Below are 17,336 nucleotides of genomic sequence, written 5' to 3' on the forward strand. Positions count from 1 at the left end.
TTATAAGTGTCCAAAATCAAATTGAAAGTTGAACCTGCAAAGATCAAATCAAATTCACTTAGTTTAGGCGGATCTAGTAGATTTAGAATATAAAACTACTCAGAAATAACATTTTAAAAAGCGGTCGTACGATATGTTCCCGTTAGTGTTCCATAAATACTTACCAATCTATTAAAGGGTCGTTTAATAAGTTAAGTTGACGGAAAGGGATATTCAAGAAGTTAATGCTAAAAAGGCATATGACTGGCTCATGTGAGTATAAACTGGACTATACAGTTAGAAAGAGTTGCCGAGCCAACGTAAATATATAATATTGATCTGAATGGATATGTCCTACTCTGAATCAGATCTATAACATCTATAAACAATATTTAGTGTATGGTAAATACTAAACACAGTCAGTCAAGTGAGAGAATGGTTAATAACAAAGGATATATTTGGTGACCAAATTATCGTATAATATATTGAATAGTTTTATTACCATGTAATTAAAGTGTTTTTTTTCAACGTTTGAAAGGTTTTAAAACAAAACAGAAATGCAAGGTATCAACACAAACGTATTGGTATAATTCACCAGTCAATTGTAACCACGGTCCCCCCAGGTCCGGGAAATAGCTGAAATTTTGACTTTCGGTCCAGCCAAGCCCGGGTAAATTCTCCAGTCTGCAGGGAGGAACTGCTGGTAAAATCCCCGTCAAATGCCCCCCGCACCGCAGGGACCTTAGGTAAGGCCCATCCCCGCTATTTTAGATGCAAAGACAAAACCACCGCATTCACCCGGTACTGCGGGGCCACCTGGAAGGTTAAAACACGGCCCATTTCCCAGGCTACGGTATACCCCTGGACCTGGGGGGGGGGGGGCGTGGTTACAATCGACTGGTGCATAAATGATTGAAACCACTTCCTATTTTACACATATGTGATGTCGTCTGTTTTCATTGACCTTATTGAAAAAAAACATACGTTAATGTTATAAACATTTATACATTTCTTTTAATTTGACTATGAAAAAATTAAGAAACTGTCTTAAGTGATAAAATGACTTAAGAAGTTTTTGAATACAGCCCCAGGACTAATTGGTTTAAAAAAAATGCAAAATGTCTCTTATTCAAATTTAACACAGTGTTAAGAGCTTAATTTATTAATCAATCGCTTGTTCATGAAAATGTCAATGCATCCAAAGGAAACATATTTGCAGATGACGTCACTTAATATTAGATTACGTTTTTATTCTTCAGTAAACGTTTAACTTCAAACTGTTCAATATACGTTCAAAATTTGGTCACCGTCAATGATAAATGTTAGGAATCTTCATCTAAGGGTTTTTTTATATACCATCCTCTACCTGTGGCTACATTCAGGGTCTTGGGGTGTCTCGTTTTCACTATAGAAATATAAATTTATATACACAGGCACTCCATAAGTGACTTTAAATGTTGAAACATTTTGTTTCGGTTTCATATCTTATTTGATGCTTGTTTCAACGAGAACGTTATTATTAGTATCTGCTTCTAAAAGCTGCACCCTCACAGTTTGAACGTTTTGACAACTTTTAAAAAAAAAAAATGGAACGAGCAGTTTTTTTTGCGTAAATAATTGAAAACCAGTGATAAAAAAATTGATGACAAAAAATCAGATCGCAGATTTTCATATTCCCTCTTCAAAATTGATGTTTTATGCATTTTTCTTAAACCGTTAGTTAAAAAAATAATTAAATTTGAAATGGAAATATGAAAATCTGCGAACTGATCTTTTGTCAACAGTCTTTCATCACTGGTTTGCACATATTTACGCAAAAATTTGCTAATTCCAAGACAAAAAATAAAAAAAAAATAATGGAAAAACGGTTAATTTGTGAGAGTGCAGCTTTAAATTTGCACTTAAATGTTATTGCTGTGTTGAGAGTGAATATAAAAACACTCGGCACCAAATTGTATGTCTACAATCGATTAGCCCGTCTGCAAAGTTTGCTAAACTCTGAAACTGGTATTGACCTTAAATGGTTTTGGCTCACATGTTCAATAACGTACTGTAAGGCCCAGCAATACTAATCTTCATCGTATTGTAAAATGGCTATGGGAGAACCGCATTGCTGAAGAAAAATGTTGTTTACGTTTCAAATAACTTGTTTTAAAATAATTAACATTCCTTTTGTGAAAATGGCTTAAACAAACTTTTGTGAAAATGGCTTAAACAAACATATTTTATAACACTTAAGAATTTCAAATCAAGATAATGTTAATATGGGCTATAAACCAGAAAAAAATCGCTTTGCATCTTTACGCTGCGTAACGTTAACACACGATCACCACGATATGCTTTTTAATGATAATTGAAAGTGACGAAATGTTGAGAAACAATATAGATTGATTAGCCTTGATATATTAGTAACCTTGAAAATATTGTATTGTGGATGTTTAGTGTGAAACATAAGAGCCCGTTTTCCAATGAATAATACTGTGCACAATTAAAAGAGTACCCGTACAAATTGTGTGTATCATTTCATATTTTTTTTTAATTCTAAACGGCTGAAAAAAAAACTCAAATAATTTAAGCCAACACCGCATCCAATTGCTTGTATTTATAAACACTCAGTGTTATATTATATGATCAATCATTCCACCATATTCACCATCATCTAATTCCCTGGAACCCAAGTACATACAAATAACCTTCACAGCACATGTAAGCATATACGCTTTCAACCCGTTCGACCAAAATACCCAGAAAATGTTAATCTCCTTGAATTCATGTACTTAAAATAACATTCACAACACATAATAAGCATATATTTTAGCATTTTACCCTTTAGACCAAATGACCCAGATATATGCTCAATAATTACGCCATAAGTCCCATTAAATATTCACCAATCCCAATTCCCTTTAATCCCAAGTTCTTTTAAAAAAAATAAACTTACAACATATATAAGCATATACATTTTCCGCTCTTTAGACTAAATTACCAAGACATGTTCCATAAAATCGCCACAATTACCATTATACATTTATCATCATCTAAGTCCCTTTTAACCCATGTACTTAAAAACAACAACTTCACAACAAATATAAACTTTCTTTCCATTAGACCAAAATACCCAGAAAGGTTACATAATTTCGCCACAATTACCATTAATCATTCATCATCATCCAAATACCTTTAATTCCATGTACTTAAAATAACCTTCACAACAAATATAAGCATATAAGCTTTTTACCCATTTGACCAAAAAACCCAGATATGTTCCATAATTTCGCCATAAGTACCATTAAACTTTCATCATCATCCCTTTTAACCCATGTACTTAAAAAAATCACAACAAATATAGGCTTTCTAATAGACCAAAATACCCAGAAATCTCTTTAATTCAATGTACTTAAAAATAACCGTGGCAAACATATAAGCATATAAGCTTTCTACCCATTACCCATAGACCAAACTACCCAGATATGTTCCATTTCGCCACAAGTACCATTACATATACTACTATATACCATCATCCAATTACTTTTAATCCCATGTTCTTAAAATTAACCGTGGCAACAAAAAACATAAACACCTTCTACCATGTCGACCGAACCGCCAAGATATGCTGCATACTTTAACAATACTATATTATATGTTTTTTTCAATACCCCTGACCATCCGTGTGTATTACAGTGCCCATGTTAGCCCAGTGTTACTTACTTGAACATATTTGTAATAACGGCGGACAATCGCCGCAGATTGCCAGAACTTTAAATGGAAGCAAACCAATAGTGTGATTAACATTTGAAAATAATTTCAGTTCGGCACGAATTGCGAGAACTTATAACAGTAAGGCATATCGGTATGTGATTTACAGTTGAAAATAATTTCAGTACAAGAGTCTCGTTCGGCGCAAATTGACAGAACTTAAAACAATGAAGCATATCAAAAGTTTGTCATGCACAGCTGAACATTATTTTATAACAAAAGACTGGTTGGATAATTTTACGCATTCTAGTGCCTTCTTTGAGAAACAAAGAGTTACGTATACCACGAACTACTCCTGACAAAATCTAAATACAGTTGGCAGGAGATATCTCAACATCAGCATCACATTTCACAATCAATATATTTTGAACAAGGATAGTGATGATACTGAACATATGGTTACTTAGTTTTGTATATACATTTCTACAATTTACATTTATTTCTTCTCCAGAACAGATTTATATCGATGCATAAGTATAGATTCAAAGATAACAGCATAAATCCAAATGTACCTTTTTCGTTTTTCATCTCCAGTAGATGGGAGATAATTTTTACACCCTTTCCACTCTAAGCCAGCATTCCACAGCTTGTCCATATGGGGAGAGAGAATGGTGCAGAAGTCATCAAAGTTAATGGAGTCTTCGCTGGTCAACCCCTGCTGGACACAAATGGATTCCACCAAGTTTTCAACATCATTCTTTGTAAGACTGCTGTTGGCCATTTCAAGAAGGGAGCTATACAATTCGAAACAAAATCATGCACAAATCAATAATCTGTGTTATAGTAATTCTATAATGTTTAAGATGTGATACAAAACAATAATAAGCTTACCAATCAATACCAAGATTTTAAAATATTACTTTTCATAACATGATTTAATATGATTGCTACCCTTATATTCTTATTTTACTGTGTGCTTTGTCATGCTGTTGCGATGTTATATCGCCAAAGCATAAATGGTTGTGGCTGTTGTTGTTGTTGTTGTTTTTGTTGCTGTTGTAAAAAAGGTATCGACATTATGTTAGAGACACATCAAAACCTTAACATAGGTGCACAAATGAGGTTCTTTAATAAGTTTGATCGGTTTAACTAAAAGGTGTTTGTTTTGGATTTTGTCGCTTTAAACCTGCTACATTACTCGCACATCAAATGGTATAAACCAACATTTATGTATATGCTTTTACCTGAATAATTTTATAAGTTCTCCACGATCCAATGTTCCGTTACCATCGTGGTCAAACATTCTGAACAGTATCTGTAGTTTGTCTTGTCCAGATCCTTATGTAACATTAATGGTAACATTGTCATTAGAGAATGGATAAACAAAAGTATACTTTATGTATGATATTAGGGAATAAATGGATACATGTTAATAATGCATTACCAAATGGAAATATAAATGTTAAAATGTCATAAGAGAATTGATAAGTAAATGTTAAAATGTCATGAGAGAATTAATAAGTAAATGTTAAAATGTCATAAGCGAATTGATAAATAAATGTTAAAATATAATTAGAGAAAAACAGTGTTAAAATATAATTCGAGAATGGATAAATCAATTTTCAAATGTCATTACCGAATGGATAAATCAATGTTAAAATGTCATCAAAGAATGGATAAATCAATGTTAAAATGTCACTAGAGAATGGATAATAGATTAATCAATGTATAAATGCCATAAGAGAATGAAAAAATAAATCTAATAAGGCCATAATTATAACAGAATGGGTAAAATAATTTTTACATTTATTTGCATTAGAGAATTGATAATGAGTTTGTTAACACTCATTCGAAAATGGAAACATTTATATGCACCTTTTGAAAGCATAACGACTGCATTAAGGAACTCTCTGAAAGAGATGTATCCGTTATGGTCGGAATCCATGAGGGAGAACATGTTCTCCACGAACTCCGAGTTTGACTTCATCGCAAGGGCTGTTGCAAATTCCTCCTGCAAACCAAATAGCGATAAACAGGGATTAACACAGGAGGAAAACCCTAACAATTAAGTATGCAAGAAAATATTTTTGGCTTATATTAATTGATTTTTGTTCGATTATAAAGACAGTTGAAAACTGATATGAATAACTCTTGAATCTGTTTCCTGGGCGGAAACCAGTACTGCTTCCTTTCCGAGAGACCAAGAGAACTTTTCCCCTGTGGTGGAAGGCAAACATTTACACCACTTGACCAGTATGAACCATACCAAAATGTTTTTGAACAACATGGTTTGTTTAAACGGCTTTTGTTTTGGGTTTATATGTTGAAATAATATAAAAACCAAAAACGGATTTATGTAAAAGTCAATTTAAATGTATTCGGTAAGAATTGGCAAGCAAGCCAATTTCAGTAATTTACAAACCCTTGTGAGTTCAATTTCAAGAATATCTCTGGTCTGCCTGGTTTCAACTTCTTCCTGGTCGAGAGTCGGGTCGTAGTCCATTTGAAAGGCCTACATGCAAAATAAATTAACAGGGTTTTTATGCAATTTACTGTCAATGAATACATACTGCATAACTAGCACGATTGAAACAATAGATTAACCCAAATTGGGCTCCTGATTCGTTGGCTGTACAAACGCGGTTGTCCCAAAATGTATTTGTAAAGATATTTAATTTGGTGGTTGTTTAGTCTGTCTGTGTTGTTTTGTGACGTATGGGTGTTTCTGGCTGAGTGTTTGCTCGGTCTTTACATTGGGCCTTAAAGCAAGGTTAAATATTGAGCTACTGGATTTGTAGTTTCCTTTGCATTTTTTTAAATCAGTTTTGATAATTAATTCTTATGATTCAAGTAATTATCAGTTAATTGATGTAGTTTGAGGTTATTTTTAAAGGTATATTTCTCACAACTGTGATGAGAATAAAAATGGAAAGTACAAGACAAGTTAAGAAGTCGATTTTCACTGTGCTCATGTTAAATGGCACTGGAATAGACAAATGCACACAAATAAATGCATACACTAATTTATGTGGGTCATCTAATCTACAAGAGTAAGACACGATGACTTTAGATAAAAAAAAATCAGTTAATTGTAAATTGAGTGTCACAAAATGAAAATATGACTTGTAAAATCAAGTCAGCATTGCCTAAATTGACCGATTAAAATATTTAGTTCGAGGTATTCTGTATATTAAAACTAACTACTAAAAAATATACTAGTAAATTCGAAACTTCGAGCATATGATACAAGTGTTGATAAGATGGCCGAATGTTTTGAACGTTTACGTTGTAAAAATCGAATCTCTACCTCAGAAAACACAATCTTGAAGAACCTCTCTAGCAGCTGATTTCGTTTCTTCTGTGTAAACGCCTGCATATATATATGTTTCTCCTTTGTTTCATGGCAGTCCACAACATCTTCATGCTCAGTAACGGCCTGTTTCAGGGACTGTATAAATTCTCGACGCTGGCTTTCATTTGTCATTTGGATGACCTAGAAAATTTGTGAAAAAAAAGTGAATTTTTATCATGAATTTACCGTTCTAGACAAAGTCAATAAACAGTTAAAGCGACACAAAGGGTGCAGTTCCAACATAGGACGTTTCCTTTCTCCAAGAATCCCAAAACAAGGCTCTGAAGATGGCAAAGCAGGATTTATTGTCCTCCGACCATTGACACGTTTGGTTATTCTAGTCTAAAATGGTACATGTTGGTGTAATTTATGCATGATTTATCTACCATATTGACATGAAATGTTCCCTTGAATTCGCTAGTGCAATAAGATAAACCGTGTTTTTTTTTCCTTTTCATATTAACCAGTGTAACTTTACATCAATCTGCCGCGCAATATTCAACTGCGACTGCAAGACCGAAGCACGAAACAAGTATTAACCATATACCATCTTAACTAGTGTTACTTTGCGACTTCAGAACCGAAGCTTACACCAGTTTTAAACCATATTAAAGATATATTTATTTTATATTGAATGTTTCCATTTTGTTACTCACAAAGTCATATTCCTTGGGTATGCGGATCATGACGACATTACGTTTCTTGTTATCACTCAGCAAACAATGGACGTGCTTCAGATGATCCAAGTTAATGGAGCGGATCAGCTTTCCTGGAAAAATATAAATACTAAAAAATACTTTTTTTGGTTTATTACAAATTCCAACGTTTAACACTAACCTTACCCTATCCCTTTTTGCAATTTTCAAAGCCAGAGAGCCCGGCAAACTAATTACTGATTTGTTGATGCCATCTTAAACTCAATAATTAACCAGAATTCACATATTACGCGATTACTACATGTATTATAATTAGTTTCTGCTTTCAGACTGTATCTATAAGGATGAACCATCACAACACCTCAGTGTAATATTTGGTGAAACAAGAGGAACAACTACCACTAGCCAAAGATTTATTCATATCAGCTTTCAGCTGTTTTCACAACCGAGCTTAAATGAATAGGTATGGCTTAACTTAGAATCGATGCCCGACAGAGATACGGACAACCACACGACCAAACATCCACATACCTTTTAAATTGATGACCTCCAGCTTACGCTCGGGACGGACCCGCACGATGACCAACCTGCTCTCCTCCGGACCTTGCCATTCTGTTCCTCTATGTTGAGACAATGCACCTGTGTCAAACAATGAGAATAAAATTATATCCTTAATATATATGCTAAATTTCCGATTTAGTTGCACGGATTATGTTATTGATGCCAACTTTTGACAGTTTCTGGTTTCCCAATCTAAATAATTTAGCATTTTACACACTTGCTTCTTGTATCAATTCTTTTCGAAGATCCATAGACAATGGGTGACTGGCTTTTGAGAACTTGCACGGGGCGCTTATATAAACAATGCGACTGTTCCAAATAATAAGATTTCATTCATATCCTTAATATCTATGCTGTGTCAAAGTAACAATGTTAAGTTCCCGATTTACATGCAAGATTCGGTTACTGATGCCGAAAGTTTAATGATTGTGCTTACCATCTAAATAATGAAATACTTCACATTAGCATTTTGTATCAATTATTTTGAAAATGTTTTGAGAACATTCACGAATTTTCAACATGTATTAGTTAATAAACTTTTTGTAGTAACTCTCATCTTTAATTCACGGAAAGGAAAAAGTTTCAATTGCAAAAGTTAGCCGGATAATATTAATTATGATAAATCCGATATTCTTAATTTGAAAACGAAAATTTCAGATAAAGACACAGATAATGCCGTGATGATTTTCAATAAATGTTCGGCACTCCGTGGAACATCATATCTGCAGGAAGTCACAAAATACATCTGTTTTGCTTCTTGACCTACGGAATCGTCAAATTAACAAAGTGGGGTTATTTTCAACTTTGCAACATGGTATTTTATCCGTTTTAACTTTTGACTGTAGACTGTCACTGGAGTGTTAATTCTTGGCGAGTGCTTACAGGTTGGTGTGTGGATGGGGTCCTATACAATATATAGTATGCAACAATTCTTATTTGGTATATCTGTTGTATTACATTTAGTTAGAATTCTGTGGCTTGTGCATAAACGGACAAAGTAAATATCATGTATCATCATTAAATGTAATTTACTTATCGATAGAAATAAAGCATTTATATGAAAACTAAGTATTTAATATTTTTTTGTTAAAATGAAGACAATGCAAACAATAAAACTAAAACTGTTTCTTATTTTCTAAAGCAGTGCTTTAAAGCCCTACAACTGTTACAAATAAGTACAACAATATACAACAGTACTTGGTCGGAATATTTTACAGTGCTTGTAAAGGTCATATTTAATATGCCATACAATTAAATGAAACAAACTAGGTTATACATTGAACTGTCGAGTCGGTTAAGTGTATAAAAATGAAAATTGCGTCGGTTAAGTGTATAAAACGTGAACTAGAGTGCACCTGGTGTCCTGTCGGTTAAGTGTATAAAAAGGCTAGGACATACACTGATTTAGATTGCACTGGACGTCGAGTCGGTTAAGTGTATGAAAAGGCAAGGGCATAAACTGAACTAGATTGCACTGGATGTTGAGTCGGTTAAGTATATAGAAAGTCTAGGACATATGCTTAACTAGATTACACTGGGCGTCGAGTCGGTTAAGTATATAAAAGGTGAACTAGAGTGCACCTAGTATCCAGTCAGTTAAGTGTATAAAAAGACAAGGACATGCACTGAACTAGATTGCACAGGATATCGAGTCGGTTAAGTGTTTAAAAAGACTAGGACATAGACTGAACTAGATTGCACTGGATGTAGAGTCGGTTAAGTGTATTAAAGGGCTAGGACATATACTGAACTAGATTGCACTGGACGTCGAGTCGGTTAAGTTTAGAAAAGGTGAACTAGAGTGCACCTTGTGTCCAGTCGATTAAGTGTTTAAAAATGCTAGGACATACACTGAACAAGATTGCACTGGATATCGAATCGGTTAAGTGTATAAAGAGGCCAGGACAGGCCAGGACATAGACTGCACTAGATTGCACTTGATGTTGAGTCGGTTAAGTGTATAAAAAAGGCTAGGCCATACACTTAATTTGATTGCACTGGATGTTGAGTCGGTTAAGTGTATAAAAAGGATAGGACTGTACTGGATGTCGAGTCGGTTAAGTGTATTAAAAGGCTAGGACATATACTGTACTGGATATAGAGTAGGTTAAGTGTATAAAAAGGCTAGGACATACACTGAACTAGATTGCACTGGATGTCGAGTCGGTTAAGTGGATAAAAAGTGAACTAGAGTGTACCTGGGCTGGTATTCAATATTGGTCTAAATTGGATCTAAAAACGATGTAGCTTATAGGTTTACTTGTAATTAATAAATGACCAACAGAGTGAATGCAGTCAATGATGTATGACCATAATATTTACTTAGGTTGAATATTGAATACCAGCCCCTGTGTCGAATCGGTATCGTGTATATCGTGTATAAAAATGCTAGGGCATACACTGAATTGGAGTGCATCTCGTCTTACCAAGAGTATTTCTCCTCTTTAAAATTTCTTCTACAGTACATCATAAAAGATCAAATATTTACTATATAATTAGACAAAACAAATGTTTGTTTCCGAGTTCACCGGTCCTAAGAGATAGGGTCAGTAAGCCGAGAATTTAAAGATAATAATAGGTAAAGGTGTGTCTTAATATCATGTTCACACCTAAACAATCGCAATTTTACGTCTTAGTCAACGTTAAAAAATGCTGTATAAAAACAGTATATTTACACGATTTTTTTCAGGAGCGGACCTATATCGTAAAACAATTAACGTTCAAAAATCAAATGTACGTTGACATAAAAAATTATCTTTTTGTATGCAAATTGCGGTCGGTCTAGAAGCCGGAAACACACATAGGTTTTGGATGCTCCTTACTATTTTATGCTACAAACGCTAGTTAACTAAAAATTTCGACCTATATATCTAATTGTATGATACAAATTAAGTTTAGTTAAAGTGACATTATCTAAACTAAAACTTTACTTATATATATGTATTTGTTTGATTGTTTGATTACTACAAACAACAAAACAGTGAAATAACAAAATTGTTTGAACAAAATCATTACAGGAAGACGCCATTCAACAGCTATCTTACCAGTTTGGTCGAAAGCAGAACTGCCGTCTTAAAACGTTAGAAAATAAAAATATTTTTAAGATAATGAGTTTGCTAAGTGCATACACATTTGATTGAGATTGGCGGGAACTGATATATTTCATAAGGTTAAAGTACTGAGAATATATTTACAGGCTACGATACCCAAAATAGAATAACAGGCCATACATATGGCATATTGTTTAAGGCCATGGGCAAGTGTAGGTAATTACGATGCCAAAAATAGAATGACAGGCCAGTCATATGACATATTGTTTAAGGTTATGAGCAAATTAATGTTATTCCGATGCCAAAAATACAGGCTAACTATATGACATATCGTTTAAAGCCATGAGCAAATTAAGGTTATCCCGATGCCAAAAATAGAATTACATGCTAATTATATGACATATCGTTTAAGGCCATGAGTAAATTAAGGTTATCACGATGCCAAAAATAGAATGACATGCTAACTATATGACATATCGTTTAAGGCCATGAGTAAATTAAGGTTATCACGATGCCAAAAATAGAATGACATGCTAATTATATGACATATCATTTAAAGCCATGAGTAAGTTAAGGTTATCCCGATGCCAAAAAATAAATAAAAGGCCAACGATGTGACATTGTTTTAGGTCATGAGCAAGTATAGATAATTACTCAATTCCATAAAAATGACTATTAAGCTTTTTTGCTTTATGCATTAAAGAATTGTTATACCAACCTCCCAGCTGATCGCCGATATTATCCTTTAAGTTCTTGGCCAATACTTGGACATTCCTCATGTATCGATATGTCTTGCACTTGGACAGGACCCACACGAACAAGAGGCAGACTGAAAGAAAGGTAACATTGGATTATACAATTATGGATTAATTCAAGGTAAATTATAACGAGCACACAACACAATAAGCACATAAAAGAAGCAAGCTCGAGTGTCATTAAAATATATAAAATGAGATATATTTGTTTACTTCCAAACATGGGCCATGTAATATATGTAAATTGCAATATAAAAAAGTAATGAATAACACAAAAGTTCAAACATAAATTACAAAAACTCAGTGGATCATTATACTTGCTTGTTTCCCATTCTTTATTTGTATCAACCAGACAATGTCTTATAAATCCATTAGAAACTTTATATTTATTTACTTCATTTGATAAGTAATCGTTTAAGATAAGTGTTTGAGACATTGATAAAGGGGCCATCTTGCCAACACACTCTTAAGATGACTGTTTAACTGAAAATAATTACCAGTGTCAGAATTGAAATTAAAGGTTTAACTTGTAAAGCAAAATATACTTCAGACTCCAGCCAAACAATTTGTTTTAATATGTATCTCATTACAAGTGAGAATTAAGAAGTTGAAATATCGATCTTACGATACTATGTTGATCATACGGCCGACTTAGTCGTGAAAGGGACATTATCTTATGGTCGTATTTTCGTTAGTACAAGTTATAAAGTTGAAGACATAGTTAAGCGAACGAATTCAATCAAACTATTGTAAAATGTGATATTCCTGCAGAAAATGACATTATTGTTTGTAAACACATATAACGTTCGTGCTATATGAGTACATACGGCCTTTTACTGGATATTTTCATTACTTACCTAAAGGTATGAGACCAAATGACACCCAGACAATGATGTAGGACGCCTCACTCCCGGCGAAATAATCGTATCCTTTGTGTGGTGAGCAGGGTTCCAGTTGACTCTCGTGCATATAGATAGGAGGACACGAGTCAGTCTCATTAGCTGGAAAAGTTGAGGTTAAACGGTATTGATACAAAGAATGCATATGCACCTAAAAGGGTTTGCTCAAGTTGGAGGACACAAACTGATTTCAGCTGACCAATATCAAGTTATCGTTCCGAGGTAGCTAATCGGATTATGTGATATAAATGACAGACGTATACAGTTAATGAAGTCAATGATGTATTGCCATATGAGTGACTAAAGCTGCTTAGTGTATTGATTATTGGGTCAAGTTATCTGATATGTTATTTTTACATAGGCTGAGAGACAGTACACACCTTTATTATTATTGCAGAAACGGTGGTATCCCATAACTGTCTTTTGCTACGAATTTTGGTTAAAGTTTTAAGTCTAAAGGACTCCCTTGGTCCGCTATGTAAGAGTATTTGATATACATCGATACTTTTGAGCACTATTTTCTATTTGATAAGAAAAATAACGTACTTTCGCTATACTGGAAGACATTAGGACGGACATCCATGAAGTGGTATCGTGTCGAGTTATTCAAGATGTCATACAACCGTATGGCTTTGATTCTTTCAATCTCTTCATCCGAAAATTGGCTAAAAAAGAAAACAAACCGGATTATAATCCAAAAATGCTTTATTTCACTAGCGATGTAAGACTTTATTTATATAAATGTTACTGGCACGAGCATAAACAAATTCACAACCATTTCAAGGGGCACAAACAAAACTCACATGCGCCCAAGTCAGGAATCGAACCTAGGCGATCCGGGTTCGATTTCTGACTTGGGCGCATGTGAGTTTGGTTTGTGGTCACTGAGCCGGACAAGTGGGTTTTCTCCGGGTACTCCGGTTTCCCCCACATAACCAGACAACCCTCTCGCGTAAAATCGTGTCAACGAGAGTGATTAATATAATGTTGTTATAACTTGTTGCACAATCGTTGTAAAATAAATATGTCTAAACTAAGGGGCGCGTCATCATCATATAGGTTGAAGTAAAAAGAAAAAAAGTTTGAATTTTATACATAATTATGTTTATTTGTTTTTCATGATAAAAAAACCCCACAAAAACATATGATTTGTGCTCAGTTAAAGAATTATCAAACATGATTATTTGTTTTTCAATTAATATTTACGTGCACACAAATTCCCCAATTAATAAGGCCCACAAAATATCGCTTATATATTGTAATATATACACATATCAAATGCCTTTTTTGTTTGATCATTAAAATCAAATGACTTAAAGATGCACTCTTACTCCCAAATAAGATGTACCATAATTTATACAATTGTTTTAATTTACCGAAAAGGATAAATATATATTGAAAACAATGGTTCTTATAAAGGATACTGTTTTTAATTTGAAAGAAAGGTGCAGAAAACACGGTATTTCTGCCTTATGAGACGATAGTTGATCACTGTAATTCTTTTAGCACTCACCACTCATTTAATAAGTGTGCGTTTAAAGCCATTAAAACACGGGTACAACCTTGTTATCAGTAATAAATGCATTATTTAGTAAGAAGGTAAAAGTTTATCACTCAAAATTTATTTTCATAAAACATGTGTTCTTTCAAATTAAACTCGCTATGCTTCATAAGAACCATTGTTTTCGACATTTATTTATCGTTTTGGGTATATCAAAACAATTGTATAACTTGCGGTAAATCTTAATTAGGAGTACGAGTGCATCTTTAAAATGTGAAGTCACCAGGCATTCAAAATTATAATAGCTGCACATTGAATACCTAAATAAGAGAGAGTGAAACACAGTGAAGGGTTACGAAATGTTTAGCTACCCATTGTCTTTATTTTCGAACCAGAATCTATCCCCGTCTCGGATACGTATGAACTGGTCCCTGATGACAGTCTTAAACAGCTCACCAGGACCTTCGGGGGTGGTCTCAAACATTCCGCCAACGAAGACGTCAATATCGTCAACTGAGCCGTACAGTTCTTCCAGACGGGCAATAACCTTGAAAACAACAATATTGTAATGATTTCAAGTAAGTTCCTTTGTTATTTAATGTTTAAATAGAAAAGCTGATCAGGGGCCCCTTTATTCTCTAGACGGCCATGTATGACTTATCGAAACATACGATATATATTCCAAATGAGCATTGCTCTTAACTAATATGGAATATACTTTAGAAGTTGACACTGATCTACGCTTTACCAAACATTAAGTCCAATATACCCGCGTATATCCTACTCTAAGTTCCTTAAATTTATCAAGTATTGATGTAGGCACGTGGAATCTTCAGGACATATGAAAGAAATGCCTCTGTTTCAGTAGATACTCGTATTATTCATGGGAACATACCCATATGGAAATGCTAATGACATTTGCATAATATCTTGAACGCCCCTTAAATCCATTTCAACATTCCAATGGACTGATTTAGCATAAGGTGGACTCGATGTACACGTGTATATTTTTATACATATACAGCAAAACATACATATAAAATCAAACCATACGAATATTTATTTAAAAATCCACAGAAACAAGCTCAGTAGCCAAAAGTTTATTTAATGGAACAGGGTAAACGCTAAACACATAAAACACAAAAACAAAAACAAAAAATCAAAAACCATACCTCTGGGCTAGTTCCGTTCAACCACACGTTGATTTCGCTGAACCGATTGATTCTCGGTAGCCCCAACAGTTTCCGAACCGTGTTGTAGTCCGGCAGACCGTAGTCACGTCCTCGCATGATGGTCAAAGACACGAGATCATGACGAGAGAAATGAAGTGGTCCAAAGTATTTACCTGTTATGTTAACAAATTGATAAATTTTCAAGAAAATGAGGAATTCCAAAATGCGTTGGGTTTTGACAAGAAATTAACAGACACAATTCTTTTAATTTGTTTACGTATCCAAGGCAACCTGGCTGACAATTGTTCAATATTATGTTCTTAATTTTATGTAAAATCAAAATTATTTCAATGGACTGTATATATAAATGGTCAATACAGAGTAATATAAATAACTAAAGGTATATTGGTAAGAATATAATTCAATGGCCCCAATGAAAAAGAATGATTCAACTTAAAGGTTACTTTGGAGGTCCTCGACAACAGCTAAGTCCTCGGCGTCTGCTAGTTGAGACACAAGTCCAATCAGAGTCTCCTCAAGCTCGTCTTCACGTTCCATTAGAACATCCTGGTGGAATAAGATAAGATTGTTAGGTTGTCGGTTAGACGCCTCTCTCTCTCTCCACCTTTATTCTCTCTTTCTTCCCCACACTATCTCCCTCTGATGTAACCCTAACTATAACCCCGCCTATATCTGATACTGCATTTGTTTATTATATCTGTGTAAACACTGTATCATATCAGGAAATAGTATGCTGGTTTCATAATATTTGGTGAACAAATATATAGCCAGAAAACTCTTAATGAATCGCCCCGGATGCAGTTTCCTGTGCGGAAACGAGAACTGTGTTATTTTTGAGAAGCCATTAGAAAGAACTACTGGTGGAGATCGAACCCACAATATCTTTGGTAAGAGGCGGACATGCATACCGTTAGACCTCTCTCACTTTCTGCGATCGAACTTTTCGCACGCATTTTCCGCAAAACAATGCAAAGTAGGATAAATGTGCTTTGCCTTAATTTTACCAATTCTTATTGACTTAACTGAACAATACTGACCTGCGATCTCCAGTATGTGTTGCACATGCGCACGCCCTTGTATTTGCCGGAAACAGTGCTCGCACATTTGGAATCTCTATAGAACGACAAAACAGGAGAATAAACAATTTTGAAGGTGCATAAAGTCATAATGAGATATTAGTAAACTATTTATAACAGTTCTTGTCTTATATGTAACATGTGTTATCTGAAAATCTAACTACATGTATCTGAAGTATTTATCAAACAATCAAACAATTGAGACAATGAGTAACGACGATTGTACGGAAATTTCAAGAATGGGGTTAAGCAAATCTACATTTATTAAGTTATATTTATGATGTTTTGCTCCATCGCGTGATTTCAGACAAGGATTTTAACTGGCCCGGTAAGACTGCAACCAGTGTAAGTTTGCAGATTTTTTCACCGTTCCAGGGTCGTAGTCTAGACAACAGATGCTGATTGTCTAGATCACCTATTTGAGCGCCGCCCCTCCCGCGATTGGACAAATATTTGATCGGTCCATAAGGATTCAAAAATATGTCACCCACCTCTGGTTAATTCCGGCTGGAAGTAAGGTCATGATGTATCGAATAGCGGCGGCATCAAACAGCGCCGTCACATCAGGGTAAATGTCCGATTTATAACCTTTAAAACAAAAACAAAAATCATAACATA

At 34.4% G+C, this 17,336-nt stretch overlaps 1 protein-coding gene across 9 annotated transcripts in view; it reads right to left on the reverse strand.

Annotated features, from left to right (window-relative positions):
- LOC128234775 (dual oxidase-like) overlaps positions 1–17,336 on the reverse strand; it is a 58,244-nt gene that overhangs the window by 13,161 nt on the left and 27,747 nt on the right. For 8 of the 9 annotated variants that reach the window (XM_052949283.1, XM_052949286.1, XM_052949282.1 and 5 more), the window contains 16 exons: positions 17,210–17,306; positions 16,680–16,755; positions 16,086–16,188; positions 15,622–15,794; positions 14,821–14,996; positions 13,495–13,613; positions 12,907–13,050; positions 12,013–12,123; positions 8,215–8,322; positions 7,684–7,796; positions 6,983–7,168; positions 6,098–6,187; positions 5,551–5,686; positions 4,920–5,013; positions 4,248–4,469; positions 3,688–3,735 (listed from right to left, as the gene is read on the reverse strand). In XM_052949283.1, the coding sequence (XP_052805243.1) occupies positions 3,688–3,735; positions 4,248–4,469; positions 4,920–5,013; positions 5,551–5,686; positions 6,098–6,187; positions 6,983–7,168; positions 7,684–7,796; positions 8,215–8,322; positions 12,013–12,123; positions 12,907–13,050; positions 13,495–13,613; positions 14,821–14,996; positions 15,622–15,794; positions 16,086–16,188; positions 16,680–16,755; positions 17,210–17,306 (1,996 nt within the window). The remainder of the gene's footprint in view (positions 1–3,687; positions 3,736–4,247; positions 4,470–4,919; positions 5,014–5,550; positions 5,687–6,097; positions 6,188–6,982; positions 7,169–7,683; positions 7,797–8,214; positions 8,323–12,012; positions 12,124–12,906; positions 13,051–13,494; positions 13,614–14,820; positions 14,997–15,621; positions 15,795–16,085; positions 16,189–16,679; positions 16,756–17,209; positions 17,307–17,336) is intronic. The other variant, XM_052949281.1, reaches the window with a different exon arrangement.

Source organism: Mya arenaria, chromosome 5 (assembly GCF_026914265.1).
Source record: "Mya arenaria isolate MELC-2E11 chromosome 5, ASM2691426v1".
Classification (NCBI taxonomy): Eukaryota; Metazoa; Mollusca; class Bivalvia; order Myida; family Myidae; genus Mya; species Mya arenaria.